General features: G+C 42.2%; 1 protein-coding gene across 1 annotated transcript in view; it reads left to right on the forward strand.

Moving 5' to 3' along the window:
• The first annotated feature begins 642 nt into the window (after positions 1–642).
• Positions 643–17,082, forward strand: part of PARVA (parvin alpha) — a 61,973-nt gene continuing 45,533 nt past the window's right edge. Inside the window, exon 1 of the mRNA XM_053945916.1 lies at positions 643–894. Coding sequence (XP_053801891.1) covers positions 759–894 — 136 coding nt within the window. The 5' untranslated portion in view covers positions 643–758. The remainder of the gene's footprint in view (positions 895–17,082) is intronic.

Here is a 17,082-nt window from a genome sequence, read left to right on the forward strand (position 1 = left end):
GTTTAGACAAGATATTAAGAAGAAACTCTTTGTTGGGAGGGTGGTGAGGCTCTGGAACAAGCTCTCCAGAGAGGCTCTGGACATTCCATCCCTGGAAGTGTTCAAGGCCAGGTTAAATGGAGCTTTGAACAATCAAGTCTAATTGAAGGTGTCCCTGCCCATGGCACTGTGTTGGAAATTAGATTATCTTTTAAGACCCTTTCCAACCCCGACCGTGATTCTGTTTTGCTATCGGTGCTGCGCACAGAATGTAGGAACATCTGCTGGCAGCTGGGACCCTCCCATCCTTCAGGCCCTCCACCTTGGGGCAGCTGAGGATGAACTGAACGGCGTGAGCGCTGGCACTGTGCCCGTATCTACCTTTACCTTTCGGCACGTTAGCTGCCACCCTCCCGCGTGGTCACCCACGCTGGGTCACCGAGCCACCCCAGCCCCAGATGTGCCCGGCTCCCCTGCAAGGGTGGAGGATGGAGCAGGGGCCCCCCCAGACGCCGAGGGTGCCCCAGCAGGGAGCGGAGCGCGGCTCCCGCACCGCCCGGGGCCACCGGGAGCCGTGCGAGGCGAGCGGGCCCTCCCCGGCGGGAGGGAGGGCGGGAGGAGGGAGGGAAGGAGCGGGAGAGCCGGGAGAGCGGAGCAGGAGCTGCCTCAAATGCTTGAAATAATTCCGCTTCCGTTCAGAGCCGGGAACAGCCTCCCACGGCACCGGGGCCTCGGAGCCGCCTGCTCCGTCCCGCAGCGCCGGCGGCGGCTGGCCCAGCATGGCAACGTCCCCGCAGAAGTCCCCTTCTTCCCCCAAGTCCCCCACCCCGAAATCTCCCCCCTCCAGAAAGAAGGATGACTCCTTCCTGGGCAAGCTCGGCGGCACGCTGGCCAGGAGGAAAAAAGCCAAAGAAGGTAAAAATTAACAGGTTTGCATATTTCCTGGGAGTTACCTTACTATTGGGGGGGGGGGAGGGAGGGAGGGAGGAGACAGGGGTAGAGGAAAAGGCTCAGGGGAGCGGGAGGAAGGGGCTGGCGGGGAAAGACGTGCGGGGTGGGGTGGGCAGGCAAGCGGCGAGGGAGGAGCCGCCCCGGCCCCGGCGCTCCGCCGGCTCCGTGAGGGGGCCGCTCCCGGGATCTGTGTCCAGTGTTTGTGTGCGGGGCCGCTCCCGGAGTCTGTGTGCGGGATCTGTGTGCGGGGCCGCTCCCGGGATCCGTGTCCAGTGTCTGTGTGCGGGATCTGTGTGCGGGGCCGCTCCCGCGGTCCGTGTACGGGCCCGGCCAGGGAAGGAAGGAATGAAGGAAGGAAGCGCTGCCCGCAGCGGGCCGGCGGGCCCCGCAGGCCTGGGAGCGCACGGGGGATTGCTTTTGCCCCGGCAGGATTTGCCGCCGCAGCTGGGGTTTGGGCGCCCAAAACCCGGTGCTGTAGCCCTGTGTGAGTCATAAGGCGGCGTGTTGGTGTGCGGTGCGGCCAGCACGCAGCGCTCCGCGTAAGGCACGGCGCTGATAGGAGTTTGATAGCAGCGATCGCTCCTCGGCGGCTCGGAACGCAGTTATCCTTGTTATCCTAAGCAAAGGACTTGCCTCCCGGCAGCGAACCTTCACAGAACGCCGAGCGTGTACGGCAGTCTGGTTCTTTGTCCGTACTTGTGAATTAACAACCACCCCCCCCCCCCCCCGCTGGATTTTCCTGTTTGAAATCCCATGAGAGAGAGAATTGGAATTTAACCTTGCTCACCCATCGTTTTCACTGCTGAGCTTCATTTAAATATGATGCAAATAGAGACAACGTAGCAGTCACTTCAAAACAGTTTTCCGAGCAAAATTCATTGCTTGCGGGTGTGAAGAAGGGTGTGAGGCTCAGCAGCCCCTTGCTCCTCGTGTGCACATGGGCGCTGAAGCCTGACACGCCGTGTTTCAGAGCAGCACCCGTGCTGTGGGCAAGGGTGACACAACTTGGGAGAGTACAGCTGCTCATTCTGTAACTAGCACGTCATCTTTCTGTGATGTACGGTCTTGCTTTTCAGTTAAATCCACATTGCACGGTTGTGCTCACATTATTTGGCTTTTTCTGGTCATTGCGGATGGGCCAGATGTTGATGGAATAGTAAAGAATGACAACTCCATTAATTACCTATTTTTAAAAATTATTCTGTTAGAGTATTTATGACTATTAGCAACACTGAACTAGCAACAATCTTCCTTGCTGTAGGTATCTTTAGAGATTTTTAAGTAAGCCTATTTGTGGCAGTTTGAGTATGTCCATTATATTGTTGTTAGTACTGTTTTTACTATTAAATGCTTTTTTCCTTAGTGATGGATATCTGAAGTCACAGATCTCCAGCAAACCATTAGAGGCAGTAATTGCTTTTATCCACCATCTTGTAATCTTACAAAAAGATCTCCTGTGAAATGATACTTCTTCTTATTAGTGTATTACATGTATTGATTAAAACCTGCACCTGCCATTTCATTATCATTGTCTACGCTTTTGAAATTTTGAAACTGGATTGTCCTTGTCTTTTGTGTTTCCCAATTTTCTAAGGTCTTATCTAAAAATAACTAGTTTAGGGAGCTGGGATTTTTTTATTAACTTTGTAAGGACTGTTATTTGCTGATGGACAAAAATGTATTGTGTTAAATTCACCTTAGTATCCTTTTTACTTGGCTGTGTATTTGTGACATTTCTCTGGTGGAAGCACATATAGAGGTGAAATTGACAGTATGCTATCTTATCTTTCTGTTTATTGATTTATGGGTTTTAACACATTCAGGTGGCTTCAGCCTTACTGTGAAGCCTGTCCTCTTTCTTACTTCCTAATTTTTTCTCTACTAAAAAGAAATACAAGTTTGCAAACTATTAATTAGCATTGTTCTTGCTGGCTGTGGCCCACGTAGGTTCCATTTTAAGTTGTGCTGATTTTTTTTTTATTTTTTTTTGTAGGGCTCCAGGTGTTTTTGAAGCCTAGCTAGGAATTTCAGAGGTCTGATTGCTTGTTTGTCTAGGATCTGAGCTTTGGTGTTTTTTTCCTGCTTTAACCAACCTATGGCAGGTTTCCTATGGAGTTGGGTCTTGGTCACAGAAGTGCAAGTGGTTTTTCAACTGCTTACGCACAGGATGTATAGGAAAATGTTCAGAGTAAGTCAGGATAAATGAGGGACAACTGAAAATTTCCATGTCTTTCAGTTGGTGTAAATTCTGCTGTTACGTAGAGGACAGAAGCATACTGATTTCCTCCAGTGTTTTACCACAAGGTCTAAGAACTGGTGGTTTTTAATAGTGCAAAAATGTTTTGTCTCTTGCAGGGACTGTGCTGGTTACACTTTAGTACCATCTCTGCTATATATGTAGTTAACTGTTGTAGGTGATCCACGGTTACACATCTGTGAGTTTTGTATTTTTGTCATCAACAGGTGTTGTGATCATTGTCAAAACTACGTTTTTGTATATTGCAACAACAGAGCCAGAGCCAAAATGCTTCACCAAATGAAAATCCTTTTGGATCTGAAGTGACTCTATGATGCAGATTATTTATGAAGAGAGTAAAGTTTATGTAGTTTTAGGTGTAGCAAAAGTAGTTTATGATACAACATAAAATGCAATTTCTGTATTGATATTAATATATATGCATAAATATGTATATATAAAATATATAGCAAAGCTTTGTTTATGCATTTCAAAGTTCTTGGCAATGGTAAGAGGTCCACCAGTGGAAGAGGTAAGGGAAGTCTAGATAAGTGAAATGAATTCTCTAATATCAGAGCACAAGTTATTGAGCAAAACAAAGAGAGTAACCTGAGATACTTGAGATATCACACATGATGTAAGCAGGGATTAGTCATACCATAAGACATATGTTAATATGGAAAATACATTGCTATTAAATATTAGAGAGTATTTGATAAAATCTGGAATTTGTTGTTGTCTGTCACGTAGAGCCATAATCTGGTTTTCATTTACAACATCTCATCACCAGTGGTGTAATTCAAGGATGAGAACATTCTACTTTGGTCTTCCCTGTGAGAGCATCTGCAGCTGCATCTTTAAATGCAGCATACATTCTGTTGAGGTAGCAAAATTACAAATTATTAAGTATGTTTGGAATTAATTAAATTAGCTTTTTAGGCATTGAGAGAATTGTGAACAAAGACTAGAATACTTGACAGCCTGTCTGCAAACTGAACTGCAGTATGCAGAAGTTATTTGTGGTTTTTAATAAGGTTCTACCCCCTTCATTGATGAAAGGCATGTAAAGACTGGCTACCCCATATATGCTAGTGAAGGATCCCAGTCCTTATCTATCAGGAGTTCAGATACATGACAGAGCTCATCATATAAGCAAAAAAACCCCACAAATTAGATTTTTGTAAGCTTGTTATAGTATTCTGTACTGTGTACTAAACATGTCTTTAAACACATGTAAGAGGATAACAAAATGGCCTTTTTTAACAAGATGGGGAGGGAGGGGGGATTGTGTTATCTAATGAATTTTTCATGGTGGATTTAGTAAGGTCATGTGTTGTCCTCGAATTTTCCTGGCCTGGCAATTATAAACACAGAAAATTTCCTCCCCTAATAGCTTACCTTAGTGGAGAATGTAAAGAATTGGCCCCTGACATGCTGATAAATCTGTGACACGTTTGGGTACAGAGAGTGAAGTTCAGAATTGCTTAAATTGCAGAGGAACAGATGGGAAACGGACAGCTTGAACCTGTGAATTTGGTGGAGAGCAATTGTACAGGCTCAGTCAGTTTTCCAGTTGATGTGACATCAATTTCCGTAATTTGACTGCTCTTCTGCCTGGTTTATTTGGGGTTGATGGGCAGGAGAAAGAATGAATTTTCTGCTGTCCACCACTTAGGATATTTCTTCTTTTTGTGTTTGTATTGTTTTGATTTAATTTTGGTATGTGGGGGTCCCAGTAGGCAGTGTGCCTCTCTGCGTGCCTCAGGGAAGAGTATATTAACAGTGTAAAATATTGTAAATTCTGGTGGTTTTTGATAGTAACCTTAACTTTCTTAATCTTCATGTATTTTATGGAATAATAAGAAATCAGAAAAATCTAAGATTACAAAGTAAGAGTAAATGTAGGCTGATGAAAGCTTTTCAGGTGTTTTATGTAAAATGTTTGTCTTTCTGCAATCCATGAGTAAAACGCTTTGCTGTGTGGCTCACTGACAGAAAGATCATGCCTTGGTCTTGCTCTTGGCCTTTTCCAATGGAAATAAATTTATTTCTTGGCGTAGAAGAAGTCTTCTGCTAGATTCTTATAGACTCATTTGCTTTGGACCTGTTTCTGCAACTTACTGCACAACAACTGCAAATGACTAGTTTTTGTGTCAGTAGATGTTTGTGCTTGTCTGTTTCTTGTGTGAGAGATTCCAGGCCGGCTGAGACACTGCAGGCTTTTCTTTTTCTCTGCTCTTCCCTGATGCTGTATTTAAAAGCAGGAGCTGGAAGAACTGATCTGTGTCCTACCATCATATTTGCTAATGCATGGCATGAATGATGAAAACGAACCACTGGGCGCTAATTTCATACTGGTGTTTAGAGGATGGCATGTGGTGTCTCCTGTGAAAAGGAAGATGTGGGAAAGGCTTTATTGTCACTCTTGTCAATGCTTCTCACATTCTGCCTTACACTGTACATATCAGTACATCACACCTAGGCCTTCTAGTGCCATCAGAGTGGCTGAGCAGCTGGTTTTGCTGTCTGACATGGACGTGTTTCTCCACCAACCTCACTGCGCAGGAACTGGAATGTGCTCAGAATCTTTTCCCTGTATTTTGTGCCGCACATTTCCGTGTTCCTGGTGATGCTGGGCAAAACCTGTTAGCGTCACCACTGAAGGAATTATTGCCTTGGAGCAAGTTCTCTTAAGTAGATAAAATACTTCGGTTCTGTGGAAGGAACGTGGACAAACAGAAAAATGCTCTGCCCGCATGGAGCTTTCTTTATCCCCCCTTTTTTAATAGCATCTGGCTCCAGTTGGTTCAGGGAAAGACATGAAAATACTGTGAATGCGTTTCTGAATCTCAAAAGTAAATGATAATCCTAAAATTATTCTTTAAAATTCCTTATTTCAACCAAATATTTGTGCAGGGCCCAGTCTGGTTATGCTGGGTCCGTGTGTTTCACATACAACTCAAATCTGCAGGAACATGTGAGTCCCAGGTGCCAGCTTTTTTGCCAGACATTATTGAGTGCATATCCAGAGTTATGCTATCATGGTAGAGCTGAGTGTGTGCAAGCCTGCTTTATGTGAGTGCCTCCCAGCAGGTGCAGAGGGGTTAGATCACACAGGTATGGGATTGTGCTGGCAGTGTTGAGATTAACAAGCAGTGCCAACCTCTTGTGAGCCAGAGAGGAGGCAAAGGAGCCCGTGGTGGTGGCTCACTGGAGGCAGGAGGAGTCATGCATGCAGGGAGGGGATGTGTGTGAGGGGAACATAGAGCCAGGCTGTGCATGATTGTTTTCTGAAACTTACTCCTGTGAGGTGTTTTGGATGCCAGAAATGTTTTTTTTAAAAGGAAGGGTGTGTGGGGGCTAAAAGTGAGTCTGGGTCTCCAGTGTCTCCAGTGGCCCACATGTGAATCACGTAGGTCATCAGAGACATCTTGTGTTCAGAAATCATAAAATACCTCTTGTGACGCCTGTTAGGATTATGAAGCTGTTACGAAGCTTACACCAAATTCTGTTGGTTTGCCCTTCCCTGTTAGTATTGTAAAGAAGGCATTTCTGCCAGGTACCAGGGCCCTGGGCTTCGATCTTCTATTCTGACCCAAAACAGCCATGAATTCTACTGTTCTCTGACTACCTGCATGAGGGCAGCAGAGCCACTGGACTCCATCTTTGCATTTGACTTGCAAAAGCAGCCTAAAAAATGCCCTCCCTGCAGAACAAATAGTTTCATACTGGCCTCCGCCTTTCTCACGGAGATTAAGATAAGGACAGTTCAGTTTGTTTGTTATGTCACTGTATCCAAGATCAAGTGCTTCCTACTAACTTAATCCAGAGTTCTGCAGTCTTTTCGAGCAAAATGTTCTTGCTGTGGGTGAAATCAGCAGCTCCAGGGACACAGTTCTTTGTGAAGTGAAACTTTAGAAAATCAGTGGTTGAGGTGTACCTAAAATTGTGTTGCTTTTCCACCTACTGCTTCTGTCCTGCTCCTTTTCCTCCCCACACCAGTTCCTATTCAAATAGAGTTGTTGTTGTTTCCCTAACAATAAGCTGTTTTGTCAGCTAAACTGCAGCCAACCCCAAAAGAAGACATCCTGAAAGGCCACTTGAGTCTGCAGGTGGTGCAGTCAGCGCTGTGCTGGAAGCAGTGTTATGCCATTTTGCTTCAGAGAGGATGAGCTGCAAGGCAGGCTATTTTGCAGTGCTTCACATTTTCACTTGCAGCTCTTCCAAATGTGGGGCTGGGCTGGGGCTGAAGGTGTAGCTTGCTCTCTGTGTGTTCTGTGTGCCTTCTCTAGCTCCTGGTAGTTCCTGTGCTGCTCTTGTGTGTGTGGCTGTAGTTGGAGCACTGAGTAGCAAAGCCTTGCTCTCCACATGTATCATCATGCATTTTCTGCTTGGTGTGCTAACACTTGCTAATAGATAACGTTATTTGGCTTGAATACCCTTGTCCCTGTTGGAATTGGGCATGTATGTGTGTTGAGTGCCCCAGAGAGTTAATTCACTTTAGTGACCAAACTGAAATACAAACAAAAGATGTCTTGGACCAAAAGCAAAATCAGATCAATAGCCTTTTGTGAATCCTTAGTCTACTCTGCAACTACCCCTTGAAAAGCTGTGCTCAGGCCAGAGAAAACCAAGGGCCAGAAAAAAACGCAGGGATGTGACTGGTCAAGAGTGAGTTGTGCTGGCAGTGCTGTATTAGGAAGATTAGCCACCATCTGTTCACCCAAATCCTGCACCTGGCTCTAGACTGTGCCACTGTTCATCAAGCAGTGATCTTTCTCAAAATATCAAAGAATTGCAGGATGAAATAACAAGGCTTTACAGTCTCCCAAATGCTCTGGTTTCCTTTCAGTTTTGTAGCAGTCCATGGAAAGTAATTGCATGTAGTGCTATGAAATGTTCTGATCATATATGTGAATTTAATACAAAATTAGAGAGCACGTGGGTCCTGACTTAGTGATACTGCTTTCCTTTTAATCCTTGCACTTCTCTTCCTGACTTCTTACTGATCTTTGTGTCAAGCAGCACACAGTTTTGACAATATGTTACTTTTTCTTGGATAATTATTTTTGTGAAAGAAAACACCTGGAATATGAATTTCTGTGAGTCATTCTTGGTAGTTGCAGTTGTGGTTAAGTCCCTCTGGCTTCTCTGATTCTTGCTTAGCATAGAGCTGCTCCTGTTTGCCCTTCCAGTGGAGTGCTAGAGCAGTCTGTGGCACTGACCCAGTGATGGGTGATATTAGCCTTTATTCATAGTGAAACCTATGAAATCCCACTTGGGAAAAGGGACTTTAGGAGGACAGGGGATGCAACAATTGTCAGTGAGCACTGTTCTCCATCAGAAGCTCTGGACAGAGACTGAAGGGTGTGGTGGAGAGAGAAACAGCTCCAGCCCATTAGTGATTTCCCAGACATAAAAATACAATCTCACACTGCAAAAGCTTTGAAAGAATAAAAAATTCCAAATGTAACCTAAACATTATAGTTTCCTGAGTATTCCTTTAACATAAGATTGATAATTTTTTAATGGAATATGTGTTCACAAGAAGAAAAAGTCTGCCACCACATCTATCTAAATCTCCTTGGGAGTTAATAGCTCTTTTCCACTAGCCATGTTTCTTTGATCATTTTCATACAGTGCTTTCCCATATCTACTAAAAATACCTAAAACTCCACGTTACCAGCAATGGTCCCTTTTCAGACAGCATGCAGGTAATGATTGCTGGGTTCTTTTCTGGTAGAATTTAGCAATCCAGCTTCTCATTTACTGCAGAGGGAAAATTGAAGTTGCTTCTGATGATGGGGCCATTTGTGGCCTTTCTGGGTTCTAAGAGGTGCATGTTAATGTGGCAGTGCTGTCTTGCCATTGCACCTGCAGTTCTTTAGCCCACGCTTCATGGTTTCCCTGGAATTACAGTAGTGGAAGGCTGGGTGTTAGCTGATTACAGGGCTATGGCTGAGCACCTTCCTGGCCCAGGGACAGGCAGGTGTCACCCTCAGCAAACACAGGGACAGGGTGCAGGCAGCCTGCAGAGCATGTGTGCTGCAGGGCTGGAAGTTCAGGTCAGAATTTCCCAGACAAGAATGCCTAAATTGCCATGCCCTACTTATCCAACTGTGAGCTGGATTAATGAAAGGGAGAGTTTAGACAGAGTACATTTAGAGTTTAGACTTTGGGTACATTTAGCAGGGGAAGATATGTTTTCTTTTGTGTCTGTACAGGTGGTCCTTTTGAAGCAAGCCAAAATAAGCTTCCTCACCTGGGTAACGGCCTGAATAGGTTGGCAGGGTGTGAATCCATTTTCAACACATGTAAAGAAAAGTGTAACAGTTTGCCAGTGCAGAGCCTTTCATTTATTTTTTTTTCTTAGCAGGTTTTTTCTTTGGCCACCGAGTTAGGCAGAGGCCTAATTTTTTTCTTCTTTTTAACCATAGGCAGTTCTAAAGTAGCAAACTATTAATAGTGAAATATTGGTTTAGAAGAACACTAATGCACTGGGGATTCTAGAGCAAACGAGGCGATGCTGTCAATGGTTCAGATTGTTCTTAATTACAATAATGGCATTATAGGAGCTGCAGTTGCTGTTGGGCACAAAAGAAGATAATGATAATGTCAGAGTGCTCAGAGTAAATGCAGTATAATGTATTGCAGAGCTGAATTCAAAAGATGATATGCCTAACTTGTCGTCAGAGTGCATGAAGAAGAAGAATGGTAAAAGGTCAGAACACATTTTGTTGTAACTGTGTAGTTCAGGGGTTTGGATTTTGTGGTTTGTTTGGAGGTTTTTGTGACCTATGATTTCAGGTTTAAGAAGAAATGTCAGGTCTCATGTGTTTAAATGATAAGTATTAATTTTATTAGAAGGTGTGATCACATCTGTCCTACCCACTTGGAATAAAGAACATCACTCTTGCTTTGAGAAGGAAAGGAGATAGCTATTGGCTCAGTACCCTCATATCCTCAACACATTTCATATTGATCCTGTCAGAATAAAAGAACAGGAATATGGCAGATTTGGCCCCAAGTCAGGATTTGCCCCAGTAGCCTCTGGAAGTTTGTCCAGACCTATTTGATCCATGTGATCCCTATTTTATAATGAGACCAAATAAATTCAACTGTGACTTTAGGCATGTTTGAAAGCTGCATTAGAATTTTATGGCTAGAGGCCAAATCTGAATTGCAGCACTTCTAAACATTCTTATGCTGTGCACTCAAATTCATTGCTGCAGAGGAAGAGACTTTGCTGTTTGACTGCAAAGTAAAACTAGCAGCAGAGCAGCTCGTGGTCTCGCATTCTTGTCACTGCTTTGTTAAAATTCTCAATCACACATAAGGACACGTAATACACTGGAAAATAGTGGTGGTATTCCTCATTATACCACGAGTGTTCCAAGTGACTTCATGTCTTGCATAACTCATAAATCCTTACTGCAGTGGTGGGTTGAATTGGAAAAAAAAAAAAATCAGCATCCAGTTTATTTGCAGCTTTATTATCTTGTTCATTTTTAACTGCCTTGAAATAATTACCCGCAAATAAATAATCTTTAACACATTTGATATGGTTACTCCCAAACGAAATGGTTTATGTAGAATCCGAATAAATGTTTTTTAGGAGTTGTTGTCCCATGCAGAAGATGCCAGCATGCTTTTCCTCAGCAGACCGGAGGGTGCAGGTGCTCTGTAGGGCACAAGGTGGCTCCAGCTGACGAGGAAAGCTGGTGTGAGCAGCCCAAGTGCCAGGAATGAGTCCAGGGGAATCGGCTGCTGCTGTGTCAGAATGGAGCTCAGCAGATCTGTGTGCACGCCTGGTATTCTGAAAATTAACTGAATGTTTATGGCCTTTAGCAGAAAGCCGTGTCCAGCCTTAGAGTCAGACCAGTACATTTAGATTGCATTTGGGGTCTTGTATTTCGTTCTTGAAGGAGTTCCCCCAGTGGATTTTATCAGACGTTCTCCTTTTGCCCGAGTAAAAGGTAACAATTCTGTGCAGAACAGCATTCCCAGAGTAAGCTGTCAAAATAAACAGGTGTACACAGTGAGAACACAAATGTAAAGTAAGCGAGGCAGAAGATAGGACAGAGAACGAAAGCTTAATGAGAAGGGGTTTGGGGTTTTTGGTTTGGGTTGTCTGGGTTGTTTTGGAAACAGGTCATTATAATTTAATGGATAGATGAGAGAACAGAATAAGTTGACAATAAAACCCCATATTATAAACAGACAATCAGAAATGCATTGTGTCTGTTGTTGGTCTTGCACTCTGTAAAACAGCATTTTTGTTTTCACAGTCTCTTAGAAGCAAATTGCATGTCCATTGCTATTTCTGACATAATATTAGCTGCTAACAGTCTGCCCTTACACAGAACATCTTCGTCTGACTGAAACACCTGAGAATTTTAAGGTGAGATCAGAAAAGGAAAAATGTTTGTTCTCCCTGCACCATCTGCTTGGGCAACTGAGGCAGAAAAGGTGAATGAATTTGCTCATGTGCTTTTCTGCAGGCAAAGAAGTGGAAGGAAGCAGTGCTCTCCTCATTTCTGTGTTTAGTCCTGCTCCATTAGGCAGCTTTGTGCCATTCACAGTTTTTGTTGGTTTTTTAACTCTCTGATGTGTGTCCTGATACAGTTTAGATTTTTATGTGAAACTGAACTTTTAAGTGGTTGGGTTTCTTTTGTTGGTTGGTTGGTTGGTTTTTATATGTGAACTAGGTAGACATTTCCTGGGGTTTGAATTTTTAAATATGCTTTACATACAGTAGCAGCAGGAATTCTATTTAATAGATATATGAAGAAATAACATTTCTTAATGTGTTCTTTTGACACTATCCCAAAGAAGGAACGCTTGGTTTTAAGAGGTTTAAGATGTTTGACTTAATAACAGTCTTTCTCAAAGTAATGTCAGGTGTTAAAAAAATTTATAAATCTAACTTCGCTGTATTATTTATTTTAAAAGTCTTGAAGTGTATAGTTTTCTTCTCTAACATCTAATGTTAAATACAGTGAAATAGATTAGGTACCAGACCTACATAGAGTTAATGTTAAAACAGTGCAAAGCACCCTTTTGACTTTATAAATTCTTTGTATTTTCATTTTTACAAATTAATTTTATTGAAAGTTAGCTGTGGGCATGATTCTAATTACTAGCTCCCCATATTAGATGTAATCCCTTTGTTCTTCATTCAGACAGAACGCCCATTAGGGTCAAAGAAAGTTTTGACTGAATAAGGAATACAACAACTGGCTGTAGTTTTAGTACATGTAGGGCCAGATTGTGGGTCAGGGCCAGCTTAAAGTGTACAGCTCCAGAGATTCCACATCTTGTGCATAATAGGCAGATCTTTCACACTGTTATGATGGTACTTTATTAACATGTCAACTACGGAAGAAAAAAAAACGGACAGTGTTTTATGGCTGCTCAGAATCTTATTAGCACATCTTGGTGTTTTGTGTTTCTGAACTGAAATTATGCAAATATGTCTTCGAAAACATTTCCCTGTTTTCATGAGAGAGCAAAGAAAATAGAAGTAATCAAAAACTGGTATTAAATACTCAAATAGTTCGGGCAATTAATAAATCTGCCGTTGCAGAATAGAAGGTCTGTGGGCTGGAGCTGGCTCTTAACTTAATGTTAACTTACATTTAATTAGCCAGACCAGATGGAAGCTGGCTAAGCTTCGCATGAAGGCTTGTGGGAGAAAGACATAATCTTCCATTTTGTCAAAGGAACTAATACCACAGATTAAAGGTCGGTGTTCTTTTCAGAATTTAAAGACTGGATGCACTGTGGCTGACAGCAAGAAACAGCAAGGGCACTAACAAATTAGCTTAACCCCTGGATGACTGGCCTACCAGCTCTGCTTCATTTGCTTCCCCAGTTGAAACCATCAGTTTCCAGTTCCAGTAATAAATCCCAGGGAGATAAGAATGTCTGTAAATTTTATTCTTTTGTCAGGGAAGTAGAGTTGTATGTAGGCAGTTATCATGGCTAGAGAGATTAAGTTCTGGGAAATGTTTTCTTACTCAATGGAGTAAAACTTCACTGTTCAGATGCTAAGCACTTGGGATCAGTCTGACAAACCACTTAATTCCCCGCCCAACAATGAGCGTCCAAGGAGACAAGTCAAGGATGCAAGTCAGGAAACCATTCATGGCTCAAAGAGGTACATACATGGATCATGTCAGAGTAGGCAGAGCTTAAGGACTAAATCAGGCACATTCTCTGCTAAGGCTGGGAAATGTAGTGCAAAGAGGGAATGGATCTATCAGACAGCCTTAAGGAAAGCTGCAAGAAGTGGCACATTTTTAAAAGTGGGGAAATGAAAGTCTATTAAAAAAACAGGAAGGGAAGGGAACATACCAAGAAATAATAAAAACATAAGAGTTCCTATGAAACATCCCATAATTCTGCAGAAAATAGGGTACCCTCAGCAGTAAGTAATAATTACTACGACTTTAGTCTGCCATCTTTGTGTATCTTATTTACAGTGGAAATACCTGTGCACAGTCTAGCTTGGGAGAGGAAGCTGGGAAATAACCTGCTGGATATAAATGAAATGACCTGGTAAATGACCTGGAAGCTGGGAAATAACCTGGTGGATAGAAATGAAATGATGAAATAACCTGAGACTCAAACCTGCTGTTTGAGTCAGGTTTATGCCTGTGTTCATGTACAGCAGTAGAGAATGAAATACCTGTTGGACTTTCCCAGCTGGAATGGCAGCACCTGTAGAGCTGGTAGGTGTCTTTATTTTATTTATATTAGGTGTATTTATTTTATTTGAACACCCAAATAACATAGCAGATCTAGGTGCTTAAGTTCCACAGCCATAGCCAATTAAGTTCCCACAATATCTAAAATCCACTGGTAGTCACAGTGTATTTTTAAATACTTAAAAACAAGCCTTTCAAAACATTCTAGAGCTTGCTTCTGCATTTGGTAAACTTTTTTGCTACTAGACCACCTTGCCTAGATTGTTGCGTATGGACTTTCCCACGATGGCCACTGCCCATTTGGTGGTTGTATCACTGAAATGAAGTCCCTTGGATGAGGTGGGGTCAGTTCTTACAAAGAGTGGAGAATTTTGCACATCTCAGTTATTAAATTGTGCTTGCTGACAGTCCCAGGAGAGAGGACTAAGTATCTGAATGAACATTAAAACTATGGAACTGTGCAACCTATTTATGATTGCCTTGTGCAGATGGAGATTTGATATGCTGAGGTGAGAAAATCTGTGCTGCTGTTTAATGTAGCTTTTTTAGGATGTGGGTAAATGTAAGATTCCAGCACCACACTCTGCAAGGTGCACAGAGCAAAAAAAAAAATTAATTTTACTGTGGAAAGCTCTTCTACTGTGTCAGCTAAACTGGAGATTCGGAATCCCACTGAGTACTTTGAAAGCTGTATGCACACGTATTTATGTTGATGCTTTCATCTCTTTTCTCATTTTGAAATAATTGCATCCTAGGGATGGAAGAATTATTTTACTAGTCCCTGCTTACTAGACCACATTTATATACAATTACCAAGTGGTGGCGATGGAGATACCACAGTTATTTTCCATTCTGAGTTACTGACACATTTCAGATACTACTTGGGGACAAAATATTTGAATGGAATGCTAAGTTTTAAAACCATTGTTGCTACAAATGACAGAATTAGCATTTACTTATCAAGTAGCTCATTGCAGCTGTTATAAAGGCAGAGAAGTGTAAGAGTAGGTAGTGCACTTCTGGGAGAGGTGTAGGTAGTATGAAAATATTTCTTTTGCTTTCCTTGTCAGGTAAAACTTAACAGTACATATCTAAACTCTGAGAAATGCCCATATAGTACAGCCCAGTAGGATTTGTCCCAACAGGTACATTTGAAGAGAACCTTTCTGAGCAAAGTCATTCATCTGCCTTTGATAATTGTGTCAGACACCTTCAGGTGCGGATCACACTCAGTATTGTAAGGACACGAGTACAAATTCTACTTTCATTAAACTGAAAAAAAAATGCTGCTGAAAGCAGAAGAGTTTGGGAGCTGCCCTTTTCAGGGAAGTACTGTGCGGTATGAAACTTGCCAAAAACTAATGGATTGTTTGCAGGAAATTGGAAGTTAAAGTGCATGAGTCAGTCTACTTCAAGGCTGAACAGTTTCCACTGAACTTAAATAATGAATGCCAAAACCTAGAGACAGTACAAGCAGCTGCAGCAGTTTTCTTTACTTGTTTTATCCAGGCACTGTAAGGGATTTTATGTTTAGCAGAGTCCTCCTCGTCTTCTAGTTCATCAGGCTTTAAAAGTGTTGCCTACATTGTTGTTACTGACATGGAAACCTTTGCACAAGAAGCTGTAACCCAAGAATTTTTATTTTTGTTTCAAAGCAGCTACTACAGCGTACTGACTAGAATGTGCAGTTTCAGGGATTTCATCTGCAGGAAACAACTACCTACTTTGTAATGACAACCAAAAAAGGAGAGGATAATTTTTTTCCTCAGAAGTATAGATACATGTTAGCTTCACACTTGTCAAAATATTCAGGCCATTTCCTTCCTGGTGTGTACAAGGATTTCAGTATACCTAAAGAAATATATCAAACATTAAGTGAAAGACAGAATCATTCTCAATAATTTTGATTTGTGACAGATCTTATGCCCAGAGCATATTTGTTCAATAGACTACTTTTTACCAGGCTACTAAATGAATCTAGTAGGAGTATGGGAAAGGAATGGGATGTTTGTGTATATGCATGTGGCTTAGATTTCTTTAATTTGAATTAGTTATCTGATGTCTGTGCACGTAGAGAGTAGTTGAGGGTATGCATGGCTGAGCAGATTCTTTGTCCTGTTCTGTGCTTCTGTTCTCCAGTTCTCTCAATATTCTCAACATTTCTGACTTGGAGTGCACCACAGCTTTGGGACTTTGGGACTTATCCTCATGAGAGATGCTCCAGGTCACCAAGCACCTTTGTGGCCCAGAACTGGGTACAACACTCTAGGTGTGGAAATGCAGGTGCAAAGCTCTCCCCAGTGTCACAGTTTTCCACCATGCACAGCATCCATGCAGCTCTTCAGCTGTGGTGTGGACAAGAGTATGGGCATGAGGTTTTAAGAAAATCTCAAGTATCTTAAGTATTTTGCTACATGAAATTCATATGTTGGCTAAATGCTTCTTGATGAGATTTAGTCTGAGTAACCTTAGCATTATTTAGAAAAGCAATTAACTACTTTTTCAAATAGAGAACAGTCCTGAATCAGGAGGAAAAAAATATTTTGGTTTTGTTTTCTTCTTTTATCTCTTCTCAATTAGATGGGAACATGACTGAGGTTTTCAAAGGCAACTGTAGACTTTCATTGTGCTGAGTCAATATAGCACTCTGTTGCCAAGTCTAGAAAGGTGCCCACCTAGAGGCACCTCATAAATAATGGCTACAGACTTATCTGTGTTCATTTACATGCATGTAATTCCTTTTACCCCTCAGTTTTAATCTGAAGCTCTTTTCTGGCATAATTTACCATAAAGGCCACATGAGTACTTGCACAAGAGATGATGATCATGTGGGAGTGAGATTGATCAACAAGTTTGGAGCAAGGTGCCTCTTTCAAAAGCAGTGGCCATGGCAAAGGTTCCTGCATTAGTTTGGGATATTTAATTATTATGTGCCTCAGTTTCTAGATGTGTGAAGTGGAGCAGTGACGGGGATTCAATTTGGAAGAACCTTTGAGCTTTCTTGATGAAAAATGTTAAGGGTTATTAAGTGTGAATGTGGTGAAAGGCTTAGCAGACAGGTGTGGATTAAAGAAATGGTTTGAAATCCAGTAATTTAGTTCTAGGTTTAATTGAAAGTTGTAATCCCAGCAATTGGTGCCAGTGTCTTCTAGGATTTAAATCCAGCGCAGTGGAGCGTGTAATTTAAGGCTTTACAGAACAATATTA

Source organism: Vidua chalybeata, chromosome 6, assembly GCF_026979565.1.
Source record: "Vidua chalybeata isolate OUT-0048 chromosome 6, bVidCha1 merged haplotype, whole genome shotgun sequence".
Taxonomy (NCBI): Eukaryota; Metazoa; Chordata; class Aves; order Passeriformes; family Viduidae; genus Vidua; species Vidua chalybeata.